At 42.7% G+C, this 21115-nt stretch overlaps 3 protein-coding genes across 6 annotated transcripts; 2 read left to right on the forward strand and 1 right to left on the reverse strand.

Moving 5' to 3' along the window:
• Positions 1 to 5337: 5337 nt before the first annotated feature.
• LOC311029997 (syntaxin-2-like) lies at positions 5338 to 10834 on the forward strand. 4 transcript variants are annotated; one of them, XM_084035464.1, is made up of 10 exons: positions 5338 to 5385; positions 5684 to 5726; positions 6032 to 6130; positions 6271 to 6370; positions 6986 to 7060; positions 7520 to 7593; positions 7798 to 7906; positions 8416 to 8489; positions 8658 to 8795; positions 8894 to 10834. In XM_084035464.1, exons 3-10 carry the CDS (start codon positions 6077 to 6079, stop codon positions 9098 to 9100), a joined length of 831 nt encoding a protein of 276 aa, XP_083891590.1. In that variant the 5' UTR covers positions 5338 to 5385; positions 5684 to 5726; positions 6032 to 6076; the 3' UTR covers positions 9101 to 10834. The 4 variants fall into 4 exon arrangements, with proteins under 4 accessions (XP_083891590.1, XP_083891588.1, XP_083891589.1 ...); XM_084035463.1 differs by having other exon boundaries at positions 5366 to 5501; XM_084035462.1 differs by lacking the exon at positions 5684 to 5726 and having other exon boundaries at positions 5358 to 5385.
• Positions 10604 to 12476, reverse strand: pgam2 (phosphoglycerate mutase 2 (muscle)). Its single transcript, XM_084035466.1, has 3 exons — positions 11949 to 12476; positions 11637 to 11817; positions 10604 to 11069 (listed from the first exon to the last, which is right to left on the reverse strand). The coding sequence occupies exons 1-3, from the start codon at positions 12363 to 12365 to the stop codon at positions 10900 to 10902; spliced, it is 768 nt and encodes a 255-aa protein (XP_083891592.1). The 5' UTR covers positions 12366 to 12476; the 3' UTR covers positions 10604 to 10899.
• A 3350-nt stretch (positions 12477 to 15826) lies between these two features.
• On the forward strand, positions 15827 to 18760 carry nefla (neurofilament light chain a). Its single transcript, XM_084035767.1, has 4 exons — positions 15827 to 16962; positions 17100 to 17224; positions 17647 to 18077; positions 18177 to 18760. Exons 1-4 carry the CDS (start codon positions 15922 to 15924, stop codon positions 18491 to 18493), a joined length of 1914 nt encoding a protein of 637 aa, XP_083891893.1. The 5' UTR covers positions 15827 to 15921; the 3' UTR covers positions 18494 to 18760.
• The last annotated feature ends 2355 nt before the right edge of the window (positions 18761 to 21115 follow it).

Below are 21115 nucleotides of genomic sequence, written 5' to 3' on the forward strand. Positions count from 1 at the left end.
GAAATATATATCCAATCCTGCATCCATTATGCATTGCAGCTGTTAAAGGTCATGTTGCGCAGCGTGACATGCTTTATCTCGACCAGGAACTGTCCCTCCTTGGTCTCTGAGTTCTCTGTGTGTGAGAGAGATGCTGGAGGTCATTTTGGGAAATATAGGAAGTCAATAACTGAGGCAGAAGTAGACAAGAGATAAAGTGGATAAAACAAACTGTACATACTGTATATTACACGACCTTATCACAAGCAACTCTGGGAGACTCGACATCCTTGATTTATGATATTTATTTTATGGACTTTTTTCTATTTACAGTAAAACCTTGGCGGAGTTTGAGCCCGCTGTGAATCAGCTCCACTCACCGAGCATCACGCGGTTCTATCAGATACAGCTTTTAACCATGAAAGTGAAAACACAATTAAAGCTGTGTTGCGCTGAGCGTAAACCCCTGCCTGTCTGGTTAATGAGGTGGTCTCGGCGCAGGGGGCCCGCATTCACCCCACAGTTAACTCCCGCCACGGCCCCAAATATATGTCTACTGATTGCATTTTAATATCTAATGAAATTTCTCATTTAACAACAGTAAAAAGGGCAAAGGAAGGGGGCAGGTGACAGGACAAGGGACGGCAGCAATGGGAAGATATTAAACTAATTAAACTTTCCCCAACAGCAGAATGATAATGTGTGGAATCAGATCTTATGGCTGAAGCGGCGCTATGGAGATCTATCGGACTTCCATCTTTATTATTACAGCTTTACACATATATTTTAATGTCAGGTGATAGACTTGCCGTATGCATGTGTTTAACTTCTAGTCAAAAAGATTACACAGAAAGGCCTGAAACACGTCACAGCTGGACTTTCACCGACCTGCTGCTTCACTGGGGGGACTCTTCATCAGCGATGAAGCAAAATTGCTCCCCAGCTGCCTGTCTACTCCTGGGTGTACCAGTCCGTTAAATCACTGCTAAGCGCTGCTGAGCCTGCCAGCAAGAATGCATTATTGATTTACATCGAACACTGTTAGCAAGAAAGACTGTGGGCCTGTGCTGCTCCGCCAGTAGATCATGCCATCAAAGATCATGCCATCAAAGTTGCCATGTTTAGGGGCTTAGATTTCCTCTGTGGCCACTGCTGGACATCGTTAATGAGAGAATCTTGTGTTCTTCTTTCAACACATTTTAGCACCAACAACTGATGTTGAAATATCTAAAGGGATGGTTTGTATAAGGCACTCATCAGTGATTTACTGGCCGAAACTGGAGCCTATAAAAAGCCCCCCCTCCCCCCACCCCTGCCCCAAATAAATCAAATCAATATCTCTTCATGTGTAGCAAATGTTTTGATCGCTTCGTCTTGCAGAGATGTCTTGTCAGACAGCCCTTTCTAATGGGAAACTGAAGTGAAAGTGAAAATCTCTTCAAAGCATCAAAGCTTCCATTGACAAAAAGAAAGGGCACAATACTGTAACCCTAGCTCTATGATCACAGGCGGAGCCTTCCACTGGAATCTATGGGCATGCATGTGTTTAATTTGTTCGTTTTATCCAGTGATTTACGGTTTGGAAACGTTCTACAGCTTTAGTTTCACTGGTGGCCTGCTGTTTGCACCCCTTTTCTCAGAACATAATAAGAAGCCAAAAAGAAGTCAAAAGAATGCTCTCTTGGGACTTTGAACTGTGATCTCTACATCTCCAGGCTCAAAGGCCCACTGCAAACCAAAATCTCCCGACGTGCCGAGAGGACATCCAGCTGACCTGAGAAGCACTTTCACTTGGGTTGTTATATGTTACAACTAAGAGGAAAGGCCAGCTGAGGCACCTGCAACTCCAAACCTTGATGCAACATCCTGCTGAAGACTTGCTCCGGCAACTATAAAGAGAAAGAGACCTGAAAAAGGGAAGATATGAAATGTCATTTTGAGACAGGCAAAGATGCCATAATGACCCCTGCAGCTACAAAGGGGGAGGGTGATAAGATGACTCAGCGTTCTGCTGAGAGGGGGGGGGGAAGAGAGAGAGAGAGAGAGAGAGAGAGAGAGAGAGAGAGAGAGAGAGAGAGAGAGAGAGAGATGAAGAAAATAGTTTAACCTCCACGAAGAAGATGACCAGGTCCAGAGAAAGCCCAACAAAACGCCAATGGAGAGAATGAGAGGGATGGAAGGATGTGATACAAATGACCTTCTAAGTGTCATCCATCAAGATCCAACATGCTGAGAAACCGCAGCCACTCCATAAGGAGCTACCAACCATCTCCAGGCAGACTGATCCATCAGGTGAAACTTCCAGATGTGAATGAGTTTGATGTTATAAGGGCTAAATTAATTACATTTGAATTAATAAAGTAAGATTAATTGACAGTTAACTTACTAGAAAATATATGAGTTTGATATTGAAAAATCGATATGCTTTGACTACAGAGCACCATCGTTAAATGTGCATATTTGGTTGGCTAAGCACGTTTTCACGCTACAAATTTGACTGATAAACATCAAAAAACCATTACTTGATGTGTAATAAGTCATAAGTCCGATAAGGCCCTACCATGCCAACAACTCAATAGCAACCCTGAGATTGAGACGTAACAGATTAATATCAAATTTTTTAAGTTTTCCCTGTTTTTCATTATGTATTTTTTTTTTATATTCATTCATTATTAATTATGAAATCTGCTACAAGCAATAATGCTATGTGCTTTCCCCGGTGCGAGACAAACCTTCTGCTGACTGCGCTGATTCAAAGCACTACCAGAGATTGTCTCTGCATTACAATGGCATGTTACCACATCTTAAGCTCCGTCACTGTTGTCCCGCAGAGGCATATTTTCTTGGATGTAGAGGGTGGAACAACAATGCTGGCACTGAGACCTGGCTGGTACATCTGTTTTATGGACTGGGCAGACTGTTAATTAGTAATTAGTAGCTCATTGTTGCCGAGAGGACACTGGCCAAAAAACATCAGAATTACCAATGTGGGGCAGTGCAGGTGTTGCCTGTCCAGGGGAATGCGTATAGTGGCCAACAATGTAAAACCCACTTATGAGACTCATGCAGTGTGTTCCTCTTCTAACTTTTTCCATAAAGGGTAAAATAACCTTGTAATATGTGTTGCTATACAGCATCATAACACAAAAATATCTACATGACCTTCTTTGCTGACTCAGAAGAAAACTACCTCCCATTGGCTGCCGGCGGATACTGTGATTTACTTTCTCCGATCTGTTGAAATTGCACAAAATATTTCTGTTGCCAAGTAAATATTGGTGATTCATCATTAAATGCAGATCTCTCAGTAAACCGGACTCCCACTAAATTGAATTATGTTTAAGTGCTGATTCAGGTATCGATTATCACATCATTTGAGGAAAAAGCAGTTCCTGCTTTCAGATTCTAATCTTGAAGCTACCTCTAGTGGCGCAAAGGAAGTAATGCATCAAACATTAAAATGAGACAAGGGTTTAAGTGAAATTAAATCCAACAGACAGCAGAGTGGTTACACAGAATTGTTTCCAGGTCTTTCCTTAATGAATAATACATGTATAAAACTGTCATATAAAGGGCAACACAAAGTGCCTTGAGTGGGTTGTTTTTCATGTTGGATTGCGTCCAAAAAACTTAAAAAAAGGACTTCCCCTCAGAGAGGTAAAACATTTCTCACTTGCAGGTCAAATGTATAAAAATGAGAGGTCAGAATATCCATATCTTTTCGAGCACACCTGAAGTACAAGCCTAGCCAGATTTGTTATGAAATTGTGAATTTATACATTCAAGTTTTTGGTTCAGGTTTTGGACCATTTTTAAAAAGGACTGACTTTGAACAGGTGTTTCAAGAATATTCAATAGCAGTTAGTGAGCAAACATCCTGCCAAACCTTGATAGATGGAACCATCTGCCGAAATATCTTTCAACTTTTTTCACGGCAGTATTAATTGAGTTAAAAACAATATTGTGGCTTTTGTTTTGAAAAGTAAACTTGGCCAAAAATACTATATTCCTCTCTGAAATCTACTACACTCTAGCTAAGGCCTACTTTGCTCATGGCCCCCGGTAAAATGATGGAAGTATCGTACCACACACCAGGAAACCAAGAAGCTCTTTAGCTCGCACAAGCACTCGATGCATTATTTATGAAAACCTGCACTTCTGATGGGAGACGGAAGCTTCTCGCTGTGTGTCAGTCATGTGAAAAGGCCAGGCTGTAGGTCTCTAAAGGATCTGTTATTTATTTCTCCACAGAATTTTCATCGGACTTGGCAGGCGCTGTGATCCTTTCATATCTCCGAGCACATTTTCACCTTTGTGAGGAGAGAGAGAGGGGGATGCATGCGGTTCACAGTAACAACAATGTGGTCAGTTGATAGAAACAGATCCGTTGGGCCGCGAATTTACATGTACAAGTACATCGTGTGCAGACATCCGTGTTGCTAATACGCTGCACCTGTGCAAACTGTGCAACAGCAGGTTAGCAAGGACCCGTGTCTTGGATGCTTACCATAAAATAAACAGTACAAATAAGGCTGGCAGAATTCCTGCAGCTTGGTTTAGCACTGGTGCATGCTGTCTTGCAGCCTACTGAAGGGAGAAGACATTGCTGTTTGGAGTTTGCATACTAAGACAGACAGAAGAGATGAACTTAATACAATATGCTGAATATTTGTCATAAAAATATCAGAAGGACAGTGGACCCTTGCGAAAAACAGCACACAACCCTTTGAGATTCCCAATGTAGTTTAATGAAGTATATCTATTTATTTGCCGGGGATGATGCCTACTCAACCACAAACACCATAAAGCTAAAGGACACATTTAATCTCTTAGGCAAATGTTTGAAAGGCTTGATGAAATGCTTATCCCAAAGCCTAATGCTGTGTTGATAAATAAACCCACAGACACTGAATTTAGAATTTTCCTATGAAGAAAAATTATAGCATTATGGCTGAATTATTTCAGTGTCCTCAACATGACAGTAAGCCAACAGATGCATAACTGCATGACCCTGAAAACAAAGAGTTTTAACAGAATAAGGGGTTAGTAGTGTTCGTTTTGGGTTTTTCATACATATGGAAAAAATTATATATTTTATTTTTTATTTTTATATGTATACAAGGTGGTAATCTGCATGAAAAATAAAGGAGAAGGAAAAGCTTATAACCATCATCCACTTATAGTAACTCATTGAGCCAGACAAGCATGATCACTATAAGAGATTTCCACTGTATTTTACCATGCAGTACATTTGGAGTCCGCTGCCCCGCCCTCGCGAGTGCACACGGCCCTTCACTCCACATGCCCTACGTGGGCATTGGCAGGCGTTTGCCTATGCTAATTAGGACCAACTGACAAACGCCCTTTTCCGAGGACAGTGGGGTTCATCATTTTATGGAGCGACAGGTACGAACAATTCTGCGGTTTTAAAACACGTCACGAACGTTTTCGTGGGTCCTTTCTTCAGAAACATTTAAAGGAAAAAACTTTAGAAGACATTAACCGTTGGTCACTACGTGAAGGTAGGAGCATATCGGCACCCTCGGCTCAGCTAACGTTACACTCTCATCACATCTAGCATAGCATACAGTAACTTTCAAACACGCCTCAATGGCTTCATTTCTATTTCATCCGCGTAGCTTTAGCTTGAACACACGGGTGGTGGATAGCTTCTTTGTTTGACGGCTGGCTCTTTATTACACAGGTGTGCTCAGCGGCTCTGCCCACAGGAGGAGGACACACTGCAGGTAGAGCGTCCGCCATGTTTTTAGTAACGTTACCGAAAGTAACTGAAACCTCGGGGACGTCCTCCTGCCCTTTGTTGTTGTGACAATGCGGTGCCCGCGGCAGCTGTAATATTACAGTAAACATTTAACAGTTTTAGGGAGTTAAAAATAATAATAATAATAATACATCCAGCTGCTGTTGTTAATGACAGAAGTGTATTTAAACTGATTTTATTCCCATAGTAGACCGTATAAATCTGTGCTAACAGCGTTCAAATGACTGTATCTGGAGCAACAGGTGTGTGTTTTTTCTCTTCCATTTCAAGGTGCCTAATGATTTCCCTCTCTTTGGACTGGAGCAACAGGATGATATGACAGAGAGGCTGAAGCAGAGCACAATCAACATGGAGGAGTTCTTCAAAACGGTAAACTTCACACATCTTGTGTCTTGTTTGTTGTCATAAACAGTAGCCTAATGTGTGTGTGTGTGTGTGTGTGTGTGTGTGTGTGTGTGTGTGTGTGTGTGTGTGTGTGTGTGTGTGTGTGTGTGTGTGTGTGTGTTAAGGTGGGGGAGGTGAGAAGCCACATTGAAATAATCTCCCGCCAAGCGAAAGAGGTGGAGAGACGACACGGAGCCATCCTTTCCTCTCCAAACCGAGACACAGGTGAGTGCAGAGCACCGTCTTTGTAGTTAAACGTGCATATTTGGTTGGCGATGTCCCAATGAGCTACGCAAGTCTTCAAAATGATAGTAAAGTAAAAAATGTGATGCCTCCACTGTTGTGCTGATGCTCTCAGAGATCAACCCCTCCTCCAGGGCACGCTGTTGAAAAGACAAACGGAGCACCAGAAACAATGAAACAGCCTTTGACAAACACACCTGTGCCTGTTTACAGAGGGGATAACAATATTATTTATGAAAAAAAAAATGTATAGAATAGATGATGTTCCATTTTAGGCAAAAATTTAGGGCTAAAATAGATCGTTAGTGTCAAGAAAGACATTTCTCTTCCAGGATGTAGGAATCGGCATACGCACGTATGCTCTTTCTCTATGATAACAAGATTAGCTCATTTCTATTTAAATGAGGTGGTCTAGCATCTTGTATTGACCAAGCCGCCATTATCAGAATATAACAGACAAATGCATATAAAACCCATTAATTCTTAGATGATAGTGATCTTTGGCACCTTTAAAGTTAAGGGATGACCAAAGTTACGGCAAGAAATTTGAATTCCTGAAATGATTCCTTCTAAGAAGTGAACTTGTGCTGCTCTTAGGAAAAAAAGACAAGCTGGACCTGCTGAACAATGAGACGATGAAGAACGCCAACTTGGTCCGAGCCCAGTTAAAGTGTGAGTGGAGCTGGGTTTATGCTTTGCAACATGTGCTTTTTGTACTGTATTGATTTGTCTCATACTGTAGTCGGGGCGTAACACGACTAGGGGCAGTTTTTCAACATGCAAAGTTATTATCGATAAGCAGCTGTGTAGGCTACCATTTATTGTTTGAGACGATGAGGAAGAACTGTGTAGCACATCACTGTTCCTCAAATTCTGGAACTGCATAGTTCATAACACCGCATTTGATTTGCAAATGGTTAGTAAAAGGAAGGCTAGTGAACTCCTTTCTACTCGCCATCAGTAAACGCACAAACTCGGATGAACGAACCCCTGACTGTAGGAAGATACAGATATATTGTCTCAGAGAATCTGTAATTTAACCAACATGCACGCACAGAGTCATGAATAGTGTGGTAGAGTTTTAAATTGGTTCTGGTTCTTGTTTTTCATTTTGGATCTGTGTTCTTTCAGCAATGCAGGAGAACATGCCTGTGGATGACAACATTAAAAGAGCCTCAGTAATTCAGCGTATTGAGATGAACCAGGTGAGGCTGCACTTTTATCTCCTGTAATAAGCCAGGTGCATAAAGATGATAAACCGAGTTTATTACAGAGAATCCTCGGTCTTGACACACCTGAGGGAATCACCGCTGACAGTGGTCTGCGTGCAATATTTCTATTTAACGGAATACATTTTCATTTCTAGTTCAATAATGTGATTGAAATTTCTGTTGACTGCCTTTCACCAGCACTCACACCTGACTCGGTGCTTTGCTGAAGTCATGAGAGGCTACCATAAGACACAATTCTCCTTCAGAGAGAAATGCAAAGCGCAGATTCAGCGGCAGTTGGAGATTGGTGAGTTGCCAAAAAAATGCCCCCCACACCCCCCACACCTTGCTCATTGTGTTAATGGACTTCATATCAGACAATATGATCTAATCATGCCAGTACATTTACAGTGAGTGATTTTTATACTGATGGCTCCTCAGATAGGTGGTGATGCTGGGGTGATAATATTAAATTCTTCCCAATTATTTCATGAAAATGAGTGAGAAGTCCATCCTAAATTTTAATTTCCCCCTCAGTTTACATGTAGAGTGTGATTTTAGTTAGAAGACAGTGGTGTAGAGAGGTGTAGGGGGGTAATTGCGCCATCCTGTGGTCAACACTTGAAACGCATACACTTCCTGTTAGCTCACAACAAAAAATGTGGAATGATAGACTATTTTTGTAAGAGGTCATTTAAGATGAAAGCATGGACTTTTATTTTAAAACTATGTCTCTGACATGACAGCCTGTTAAACTAATCTGTATCGTCATTGACAATCTCCCCTTTTAACTCATCGGCTTTGTCACTATTTCAGTGGATAAAGTGACTTCAGATGAAGAGTTGGAGAAGATGCTGCACCGTGACAATCTTTCCATCTTCATATCTGATGTAAGTGGAATTTCCTCCAGTTCTGGGCCACAAAAACCACGTTGCAACAGTTAATAATACCCACTGTAGTTTTGTTTTTGTTGTTGATTTCTTAGATATGCATTAGGAATGTCCTATGAAGCTAATTAGAAGATTATAAAAACATCTGGTGTACTTTTCCTATCGCAGATCAACTGTGACGCTCCGATATCAAGCCAGGCTCTTAGTGAGATTGAATCTCGTCATCAGGACATTATTTGCCTCGAGTCCAGTATCAAAGAGCTGCATGAGGTATTTGCTGACACCGCCATGCTGTTGGAGATTCAGGTAAGATGGCTCTCCTATTTGGAAATGCTTTAAAGAAATATACTGATGTCAAAGGACCCACAACCTGATTGGTGTTATTGTGTTTTTTTTCCCATCAGGGGGAGTTGATCAACAACATAGAAAAGAATGTGACGAGTGCTGCAGAGTATGTAGACGTGTCCAAAGCCCAAACCTATGAAGCAGTCGCATACAAGGAAAACCCACACAAGATAGTACGTCTCCCCAGCTTTTTTAAGTCTTTCAAGAGGAAAACCCCTGCTAAACCTGCTACTGATCAAAACACCTCGGCTGTAAACCAACCATGACTGAGCTCCTGAACCTGTTTGAACATTGACTGCACCAAACATCCTGATCAACATCAAAGCCTGTGCTCGATAGAGCACACCTTTCAAATGATTTATGGTACAGTGCCTGTCTGCCCCCTCAAAGGAAAATGAGGAAGCTCTTATTTTATTTGGATTTTTTTTTCAAATTTGAACTGCTTTGATCATGAACTGTCAAATGAAAGTGACAAGATACTGATACAGCTTCCGAGTCTACCTGTGGACTGTTAAAAGGACAAATGCAGCGGACGACCTCAACAAATGAGAGTTTAACTTGCTTGTCAGTCAGTGGTTACAGACTCTCCATCCTTAAGGTTTCAACCATGAGAAAGGTGCTCCATTCTCATTACAATAATACCAAAATAACACTAATTCAAGCTACATTTTTTAGATTGGTTCATTAATTCACTCAGTTAAGCAGTGTTCCCCTAAGTGGCCAGCAGATGGCATAAAAGACATTACATAGAACCAGGATAATTTGCCTCCTGCAGTTTTGCAGAACCCTTGTGTTTTTGTCTGTTTTGGTAATGTTTGGTACTCATTAATAAATGTCCGTAATGTCTTGCTGTAAGACTGTTTATCCTAAAATAAACCTATGTGGCGAATGCTTCTGCAAATATCTTACTGGTGCTTTATTATAACATGAATGAAAGTGGAAAAGATTGTTGTGACATACCAGAATCCATCACTATGTATGATGTAAAATAACGATCATCTAAAAATCCCCCCAAATGTTCTTTAAGTGTAAACAATGCAGTTTTTGTTGATTTACATGCAGATGGGTGACAATTTAAAGGAAGAACCAACATAAAGGAACTTCAGTTACAAGGCAAAAAAGTGGCTTCAGCTCTCAACATGTTTCAATCATCTCATTCAGTGTTTTGATGGTGGTGGTGGTGGAAAGTACTCTGAAGCATTAGTCCCAAAGCTCAACTGGGGTTCAAACTGGCGATAGCATACGATTTACATAATTTTTATATTCACTCAACCATTCAGTGATTCTTTGTGTCCTGCAGATGGAGGTTTTATCATCCTGAAAGGCACCACTCCTGAAATATTTCATCATGTTATTAAGGTAATCACTATTGAAGTATTTATGATCATCTACTCACTTATTGAGGTTTTTTTTTTTATGTATTTTTTCACTTGTCTGAAGGTTATCTATGAAAGATAGTTACTTGAAATGATTCTTGGCCTGTGTGGGTCTCAGTGTTATCCGACTGTAGGGGTAGATAGGCAAAAACTCAGACAAGCTGCATCATGGGAACTCTGCCAGGATGAACCCAATGACTCGTCTCACTGCGTTTCTCTCCCGCCCTTCTCCTGGATATCATTTCACAGCACCTTTGCACTTTGCTGAAACCACTGATGTCCACATGGGAAACTGAAGCGATACAATGGAGGACAATGTAATTTGAAGAAAGGAAATAGGGAGAAAGCGATATGTTGAGACAAGGAGAGAAATGAAACAGACACAGTCCTACATAAAAAGATTGTTTCTTTATTGGTTGTGCCAGAGTGGTGAGGCCCTCAACACGGGGCTTGACCACAATTTAAAAGGGCTGAGTGATGTGTGGATGCGTAACATGTTGGGGCCCGACTGTCTGCTTTGATTGACAAGTCATCTCTCGGTCTGTCATTTAAACAAACAGGGCTAATGTGCTGAAAAATGGCTCATCTCCAAAAGAACCAGAAAACATTTCCCCAGTTGGAATGAACTACAGGGAGGGAACAGTCTCTCTTTTTGTTGTCTGCCTCCTCACGGAGCCTCCAGAGCAGGCTTACTTCTTCGCTTTGCCCTGGGCAGCCACGGCCTCCATGGCCTTCTTTACCGTTTCCGCGTCGCCGAGGAAAGCCATGGGCTTCACGGGCTTCAGGTTAGCGTCCAGCTCGTACACGATTGGGATTCCCGTGGGCAGGTTCAGCTCCATGATGGCTGCGTCGGACATACCTGGAAAGACAAATAGACCAGACGTGCTTATCAGCAGACAGAACAGATGGAATGTATCCAACACAATAAAAAGGCATGCAGATAGAAGGACAATGGTCTTGCATAACAAACGTAATCAGCAGTGCAGGTTTAGTTTTTGTCTGACTTTATTTTCAAGTTGTTATAATCTTACAGGAATCTGTAACTTGTATTCTAAGAAACTTGATCTCCATCTTTCTGCCATCATTGACACCTACTGTTACCATCTGACATTTAGGCCCTTAAGGCTCCTTGGCTATATAACTCCCTTATCCATGTCTGTCCACTACAACCTTTCTACGTAAAGGTCATGACTGTAATGAGAACCAAGCTCATGACCCTGTGTCCCTGAACAGACTCTGCTCCGTGTGTGCTATTTTTATGCTCTGTAATCCACGACTGTGTGTTCACATAGATAAGTGTCTGTGATTATTTAGGCCCTGGCCTATAAAACTATGTGTATTTTTCAAACTGAAATATTTATATGCCAGCATTCACCTCTGCTGTTTTTTTTTTCAGCGTTGTCCTCCTACAAACTGTAATGCTCACCCTCTAAGTGCTTGACGATGCCACGGAGGCTGTTGCCGTGGGCAGCGATGATAACATTCTTCCCGGCCTTGATTTCGGGCGCGATGACGTCATTCCAGAAAGGCAGGGCGCGGGCGATGGTGTCCTTCAGTGACTCACAGGTGGGGAGCTCGCCGGGCTTCAGGTTCTTGTAGCGACGGGACTGGAGGAGGTAAGAACAGTAAAAAGGTGCTTTACTCCCACAACATCTGACATAAGTTACATAACATGACAGTTGAGCAAACATTGGAGTGTTTTAGATGTCTCCGGTAACTGAAGTTTCAGTTGTCTCACCTCACTGATGAGTTTGTGATAGGCGTGATCCTTCTCCATGGGTGGAGGTGGGATGTCAAAGGAGCGGCGCCAGATCTTCACCTGCTCCTCCCCGTGCTTCTCGGCCGTCTCGGCCTTGTTGAGACCGGTGAGGCCTCCGTAGTGACGCTCATTCAGGCGCCAGGTGCGAATCACGGGCAGCCACATCTGGTCCGTGCCTTCCATGATGGTCCACAGGGTCTTGACGGCGCGTTTCAGCACGGAGGTGTAGCACACGTCGAACTTGAGGCCCGCATCCTTGATCGCCTTGGCTCCACGCGTGGCCTCCTCCACACCCTTCTCACTGAGGTCGGCGTCGAACCAGCCGCAGAAGCGGTTCTCCTGGTTCCAGGCGCTCTCGCCGTGGCGGACGATAACCAAGCGATGGACGGCAGCCATGTTTACAGTGTGTCTCCTCAAGTTTAGCTTAGACCAAACACGGTTCCCTCAGCCCTTCTAAGTTGTGCACACACACACTGTCTGACCAACAGTGAGCCCGAGCCAACATACCACACTCTTTTTATAGCAGCCTGGAGAGTGGCAGTGCATAGCAGACAGGCCCCCCCTTTACTTTCCACCTGTGAGAGGCATTCACGCTCTGATGGACACGCCTGCTCAGCCAATAGAAACCAGACCTCCGTATGGCTGCTGGGACATGTGGTGGCTGGGAAGGCCAGAGGTCAGATAATAAGCCAAAATAGCAACATGACTTTTAAACCGACATCTATGGAACAAAAGTGTAAAGATCAGAGTTGGCCAGAGAGGTCTCTCACTCTGAGACGAGAAAGAAACTGCAGCTCATTACACACCAGTTCATGTTTAGTAAATATTAAATTTGTTCACAGGGCATTTGTGGTGCATAAATACGTTTTTCAACACTGCAGTAGGGGGGAAATCCATGGGCAAAACACAGCTGAATCGGCAGCTTCCCACAGCATGCACTCCTGTGCTTTGGATCACTGTACAAGAACCTGCCAATGCCACAAATGATGCAACTTACTGACTACCACCACTTCTGCTTCTACTCTGACAGCTAAGAATGATAATTATTGTGAATACTAATTGTGGTACGAATCAAGAACAGGCTGAAGATGCAGGGACAGCAAAAGCAATGAAAGCAGTGTGCAGAAGTGACAGTTAAAAGGGAAAAGCCTCCCCAAAGATCTTTAAGCACATCCCGACTATTCTTAAGGGCTAGACTTAGTCCACCTTAAAAATAATCGTATATCTATTTAAAGTCTTACAGTAAAGGTGTTTTTACTATGCATCACCTCTAGGAGTTGCTCTCGTATCATTTTTACATGCAACATGTCACACTGTATCTGACTGAGGAAGCTTGACATTTGATCTTAAAGGAGTTCAATTGTAGTAAGAAACAGTCAGATGTACATACTTATAAAGTGGTTAATATGCAAACACGGAGCCGACTGCAAACCAAAATGTAAAGTGCTGCCCTGTGATAGGAGATTGCCCTGTCTACATACTTTTATTCTACTTAATGATTCAAAGTGTTGTACCTAGTGTCCCACCCTGTTATATTATACACAAGACTGGTAGGAATAATCGATGCCAAATGTTCTGCAGTATCCTTCATGAAATGTAACGTGGAGAAGCACTGAATCTTACAGGACGGAGAGACAAGTGCTGATAAAGCTCGGAAACTAAGCCACTGAGACAAAACTGTCAAGTCACCTGCCCCTCCCAATCAAATTATGATCCATTTATAGAAAAAACAGACACATATTATAGTTCGAAAATACGATAGTTATGGGATTCCAGGCGGAAAGCCAACCTGATTGATGTGATCGTGATAAGGGGTTAGGTTACTGTATAGTGAAAAGTAGAAACTAAAAAAGGATGGTTCTTTGTCACTGTGTTTCTATGGTGACTAGATGTTAAAATGAATATGAACCCCAGTTTTAAATGTGCTCATAATGGGGAATTAACACCTCGCTCTCTGGATCTGGTTCTATGGCACATTTACTGTTCAACCCCTGTAAACAACCATTTTCCAGCCAAAAGGAGCTGATAAACCTGTTGTACACCAGCTGCCAAGCAAGCTGCTGTCAGATTAAGTTATTGGCTATTGAACATGCAGTAGCTAAAGAGCCATATATTTTCTTTAGGGGTTGGTGGAGACCAGAGGGGCGGAGAACAGAGACGGAGAGTGAACGTTTGACTTGTATCTATGTCATACGAGCTCGGTCCAAACGTAAAATCAGTGTTTGGGTTTTCAGGCATCATGAGTTCTGGTCCAAAGTATCATCACGCTGATACTTACAATATTTTATAATAATCGTAATGTGTGATGTAATAAAGTAATATGCTTGTAGCCTTTGTTTTGTTTCGTTATGTATGTTCTAATAAGTTACCACCTAGAAATAAGTACAAAAAGTGATTTAATTTTGTAATGTTCTACTTTCTCTATTTCATTTCCCCAGCTCCTGTAACCTCCTTGGCAAAAACCCTCCCTGGTGCAGATTGTCGGACTGCTGTTCGGGTGGGAGAGAGTGTACACAGGGGAGTTTGTGTGATCACAACTGTTACGATGACTCAGCCTGCAGCAGTGTCCATGCAGCTCCCCGCTGAAGTCCCTCCACCTCTCACTGCCTGCCTCACTTCTGTTTGGGCACAGCACTGCCTGTAAGTACTGGGGGCCTTTTGCTGCAAAGGCAAATTACTGGTAGCATTCACACTATGGATCATGCACATACACACACGCACACACACACGCACGCACATATAGATACAAAAACGCACATACACAGATATTGCTGGAAAAAGCACTGCAATACACTTCATTTATGCATGGAGCTTAAAAAAGCAAGCTGAATTTCCCAGCAGTAACTTTCACTGAGCATCTGCATACCTGCACTGTCACACACACACACACACACACACACCAGTCACACTAGAAAAGAAAATGCATGTCAGCAGCTGGGTGTAATTGACCTGCCAGGGTATCTGTGCTGCAGATGAGAGGGACTGTTTGTCTTTTATGGAATTGAAAGTACAACCCGACAAAAGACAAGAAGACTTTCAATAAACAAGAATATCTGTCTAATCTGTCATATGTCAAATCATAAGGATGGCATTATACATATTTATTGTATGCTATATATATATATATATATATATATATATATATATATATATATATATATATATATATATATACGTATTGATGGACCAATACATTTGAAAATATGTTATATGTTTTCTTCTCTATATAGTCTACAGTCTTGAACACGTGACCTGTTGTCTTCTGGGTGGGATTTTATCTTTTGAGGTTATGGCTGCAGTTCTGCTCTCCACCAGAAGGAGAGATGCTGTGTCATGGTTGTTAAATCAGGACACCCCACCCCTCCCCTCCCCACCCCTCCCCTCCCCTCCCCACCCCTCCCCTCTCCTGCAGCAAGTATGTTTTGTTTATGTTTTTGCTCTATATTGTACATGTCACCGCCCAAAAAAGTATCTCAGCTATTTGCAGTATTGCTGTGGTCAAAGTCCAGACTCAGTTTAAAGTGATGATGTTTATTTCTTGTTTTAGAATAGAATAGAATATATCTATATTGTCATTGTTGTTTTGTATGTATTGCAGGTTTTTATTGCATTGTGAAGCACACTCACTTTATTTAGACACTTGGTTAAACATTACCATTATGACAAGACAAACAGAAGTACGGATCCATATAACATGCCTTTTTCTCACCTCTCTATCTTTAACTAATTTCCCCCTGGATCTGTGTCGATTCTTTCCGTTGCAGTGTAAGCCTATCGAGTCGCCTGCATAGTCAGAGTTTGGGGAAAGCGCTTGCGTCAGATTTCACTGTTCTGCTATAAAAGCACGGGGCTGCTGCAGCAGCAAGCAGTCGGGGCTTAAACCTGAGCCCTTCACACACACATACAGAACGAGGAGAGGGAGAGCAGCCTGTCCTCCCAGAAACACTCAGCCATGAGTAGCCTCGGATATGACCCTTACTACGCCTCGCCATACAAACGCTGGTATGTCGAGGCATCCCCTCGTGTCACGGTGACCAGAGGGAGGACCCACTCCGTCTACTCCTCCCACGCATCCCCGCTCTCCTCCTCCCGTCTGCAGTACTCCTCTCCCGGCCGTGTGCTGCTCTCCTCCTCCTCACAAGCCTCTGCCCTGGAGCTGGAGCTCAGCCAGGCCGCCCAGATCAGCTCCGACTTCCGCACCGTGCGCACCCAAGAGCGCAGCCAGCTGCAGGACCTCAACGACCGCTTCGCCGGCTTCATCGAGAGGGTGCGTGAGCTGGAGCAGCAGAACCGTGCTTTGGAGGCAGAGCTGCTGCTGCTGAGGCAGAGGCACAACGAGCCGTCCCGCCTGAGAGCGCTGTACGAGCAAGAGGCCCGGGCCCTGCGAGCTGCTGTGGATGAGGCCAGGGCAGAACAGCAGGCTGTCCTGGGACAGCGAGAGCGGCTGGAGCAAACCCTGAGTGCCTTGCAGGGTCGATATGAGGAGGAAGTGCTGGCTCGTGAGGAGGCCGAGGGCAGGCTGATGGATGCCCGTCGTGAGGCCGACCAAGCTGCCATAGCTAAGGCCGAGCTGGAGAAGAGCGTTGAAACTCTGCTGGAGGAGCTGGCCTTCCTCAAGAGGATTCATGAAAGCGAGGTGGTTGAGCTTCAGGCCCAGGTCCAGATGGGGGTCCAAGTGGCGGTAGAGTCTGAGGCCGCAACCCCGGACCTCTCTGGGGCACTCAGGGACATCCGGTCCCAGTATGAAAGGCTGGCATCGAAGAACATGCAGGCAGCAGAGGAGTGGTTCAGAGGGAAGGTGGGCTCCATGACTGAAACCGTGGCCCAGCACAGTGACGCCGTGAGAAGCTCCAAGGACGAGGCAGGAGAGTACCGACGCCAGCTCCAGGCCCGCCTGCTAGACATCGATGCATGCAGAGGCCTCAATGAATCCCTGGAGAAGCAGCTGCATGAGATGGAGGACAAGCAAAGTGCTGAGATTGATGCTATGCATGTCAGTGGTGTCTATCTATCATGATGGGTTATTCATTATTCACATCTATTGATTGTTGGGATTATCACTCACTATTAATTAAGTTTCATTTATGTGCGTCTTTCCTGCGTCTTGACTTGATTTTGTCTTCTATTTAGAACACCATTGGAGAGTTGGAGACTGAGCTGAGGGGCACCAAACAGGAAATGGCCCACTACCTGAAAGAGTACCAGGACCTTCTGAATGTCAAGATGGCTCTGGACATCGAGATTGCTGCATACAGGTGAGCAGTAACAACAGTGAGGCTGAGAAACCATATTGGGATGTCTGAAAAAAAAATGAAAGGAATCAATGAAGACAAAGAGATCAAATGTCCTAGTAGTGTTGGTTTCAGCATATTGAAGTGGTGCATAAATACCTGATAGTGGGTAGAAAATTATTCACAAGGTCATTTAAGGTGAACATATTTGATAACATTTAAGTAAAAGGGACCTTCAAATTCAAACAAAGCTATAGTATCTGTGTTTATGTAGATGGATCTGCAAAGTTTTAAAGCTTAACTAAATGTGTAATTTATGGTAATGTTTACAAAGTACTTTTATTTCGGAATAAAGTCCACAACAATTTATTAGGATAAATGCTCACTTCCTACACTTAATGATATCGTAGTGTTGACATCTCCTGTCTTTTCCCCGACCTCTACAGGAAGCTGCTGGAAGGGGAGGAGTCTCGTTTCAGCGTAGGAGTGCCTGGAGTTGTGTCCTCTCTGTACAGCCACAGTTTCTCAGCACCGTCCTACGCCCGGCCCGTCCTCTCCAGCATGAGCTCTGGCTCCTCCTACCTGATGACATCACGCCTCTTCAGCTCCAGCATCAGCGCCACTGAGGGGATCGTCTCTGCCAGTCACGCCCAGAAAGCAGAGGCCAGCCCACCCGGGGAAGAGGAGGAGGAGGAGGCTGAGGTGAAGGAGGAAGAGGAGGAGGAGAAGGAAGAAGAGGGAGGAGAGGAGGCAAAGGAGGAAGAGGAGAAGGAGGATGAAGAGGAGGAGGGAGATAAAGAGCAAGAAGATGAAGAAGAGGCTAAGGGAGATGAAGAAGCTAAGGAAGGAGATGAGGAGGCTAAGGAGGGAGAAGAGGGCAAGTGCATCGATTTTGATTGTGTTCTCTAAATGCTCAATTAAAGTTAAATTATTAAAATCAGGATGACATATTATAATACAATTCTCATTGATGCAGGTGGGGATGAGGAGGAGCAAAGCGAAGAGGTGACTGAGGCCACTGAAGATGCCGGGGAGGAAGCCGACAAAGGAGAGGAAGAGGAGCCTGAGGTGAAAAAGGAAGCACAAGAGGAGGTAAAAACAGAAGGAGGCGATGACAAGGACGGGGATGCAAAAGAAGTGGAAAAAGAGAAAGTGGAGAAGGAAGAGGCCAAAAAAAGCGAAGAGAAAGAAGATAAAAAGGATGCCAAGAAAGATGACAAAGCTGACGTCAAAGAGGAGAAAGCAGCCAAACCCGAAGCTGCAGAAGAAAAGAGCACAAAGGGTAAAAAGTAAGCCAGTAGCCTCAGTAAACATCAGTCAAGACCATTAGCTCGATAACCTGTAGAGGCATCTGCTATCCTACTAAATCTGCTTGTTAACATGGTGCTCAATAACACAGTCCAATAGCCACTTACAGCAATGAATCAAGGTCAACTGCTATAGCAAATATCCAGAGTAGCCCATACAGTTCTGGCTGCACTTTGTGTAATATTTGTAATTGCTGAATGTAAACGTGAGCGGGTGAGTTTTTGGTGGATAAATAAACACCTCTTAAAGCCATATGTGTGTCATTGATTCTGATTTTGCTGAAGCATAAACAAGTCCTGGTGTAACTTTTAACACAGATTTACAGCATAAACACACCCCTGGAATTACTTGTCATTGTGTCATTCCCCATGTTTTCCAGTCAAGTGAGACTTATTATATCCCACTATGTCATTATTAATAAGATTTTTTCAACGTATTACAATGTGGGCCCCCCAATGCAACACAAAAATAAGTTTGTATATTTTTTCCACACTATCTATTTGAGCTATGCTCTTGGAATTAAAGCTCCCATAATGCATTGGTTTAAGTAAACAGGAAGTATAATACATCAGTGGGCTACCTTGAGCTAAGATAAGGCTGTTTGTTTACATGTTAGCACACTTAAAAATGGCGAGTTAGCTATAAGCAGTTCGTGTATCCATAGATAGGGAAATACAACAGAATTACGTTGATACGGAAGAAAACGCGAGGATTTTCAGGTAAGGAAAGGGTTTTTTTTAAGGGTTATGAGGCCGTTTATCCGTCGTTGACACCCATTAGCGTCAAGTCTGTGGTCAGGTTTGAGTTATGACTTCGAGAAGGAGATGTGTGTCATAAGATGATGCTGCAACTACATCCAGCCAAACTAAATTAGCAGTTTTTCTAGTTGTTTTTAAAATAAGTACCCGTCACATTCAACCTCACGCAGTATTTCTCAAGCAACTGCTGTGCAACTGCCTTTAAAACTAGTTTATATTTTATATAAATATTATTAAAAATAATAAGTAAACACGGCATACCTTTTGAGGAGTTTGTTGTTCCTGCTCGGGTCCCATTTCCACTTAATGGTGAGACGTTTCGAGAAACTAAATGGTCCTTATCTGGGCGAACAGCGGCCACTATGGCCACGAGGGGTAATGACAGGATGCAGCAACCAAAATGAAGTTCAGCAGTTTAGGGGAGAATTAAAAGAAATTACTCAAACATAATCTAAAAGTTGCTAATATTAAACACCATAGGATTATGGTCATAACACACCAAGTAAGGCTTGTAGAAGTAGCAAAATCCCAAGAGTAGTACTGAATTGATGTGTTTAAACTTTTCATTTATAAGACGAATATGTTTCTTTCAAAACGTTTCCTTCTTAAAGTTGCAGTTTTAATGTGTCTTAACTGAAAGCACACAAGTATTAGTTATAATTGCATATATGATAATGATTACTCCGGTATGGAAATGCATTATTTTATATGAATCCATGTGAAATATTAAGAAATGACATCAATTTTTATCTAATTATGCCTTGATACAAGATGGCCCATTAACCTTGTTTTTGCAATTACCTAAAATTACTATTTCTAAATCTTCTCTAATGTCATTAGAGACCATCCACGCTAACACCCACACATGATCCTCTGACACCTCAGCCAGCAGCTGCTCGGTTATTTTACTCCCCTGGCTCGTCATTAAGTGTCTGCACCACTGCATACAGCCCCGGTGGTGGGTTTAAAAAGCGGATTATAGAGATATTTAGACACTGACACAGAAGTATTTCTGTTCTTCCTTCATATATTTAGCTTTCGACTAAACAAAGCCACATATTTAAAACGTTTTGGAAAATGATTCAGCAACACATCAACCCAATTTAAAGCTGAACTAAATCTTTCACCAAAATAACACATGTGAAAAGACAAATCTTCCTTCCTTTCAACCTAATCACGCTCCAAAATTAAGAATTCAATTAAAAAATGTCATGAACCTTGGTTGATCACTTTTGAGGTTCAAAAAACATTGGCAAATGAAATATTGTGGCGAATATTTAAGAACTGCTTTAATTATATAATAATAAACTCTCAATAGAGTATTCATGTATCTGGATGCTCGTACTTCAAAATCCAAAGAGGTACATAATGTAGGTCATCTTTTTTTTGTCGTTGATACATGTAATAGCCATTTCCACGAATTAGTATCTGTAATATTTTGTAGTTCAAACCATTTGAATAGCATTACTTAGATTAGTTGAGCACATTAGATCACTAATGTATTTCTATCGCCCCCTTTTTTACAGATCTAATAGAAATGATCCTGATTGGAAACATTACAAATTGGCATGTTTGAGCTCAGCCCAGGACAGAAGGGCTCTACAGCGGGAGATTAAATCCGCCCAGAACTCATTGACACCCATGTACCAAGCATTAAAGGACTCTTGAAGACCACCCCAGTAATAAACTCCTCACCCTGCTGCCATCTGGCAAGAGAGCAGTATCAACTGTCGTCCCATCAGACTAGAGCTGTAAAACTCCTCATCCCACCATAATGTTTTTTCTTTTTTTCTGCGTGTATCCTAAAGGGACTATAACTTGTATTTTGTAAGAATGACAATAAATCAAC

Source organism: Eutrigla gurnardus, assembly GCF_963514095.1.
Source record: "Eutrigla gurnardus genome assembly, chromosome: 19".
In the NCBI taxonomy this organism is placed as follows: domain Eukaryota; kingdom Metazoa; phylum Chordata; class Actinopteri; order Perciformes; family Triglidae; genus Eutrigla; species Eutrigla gurnardus.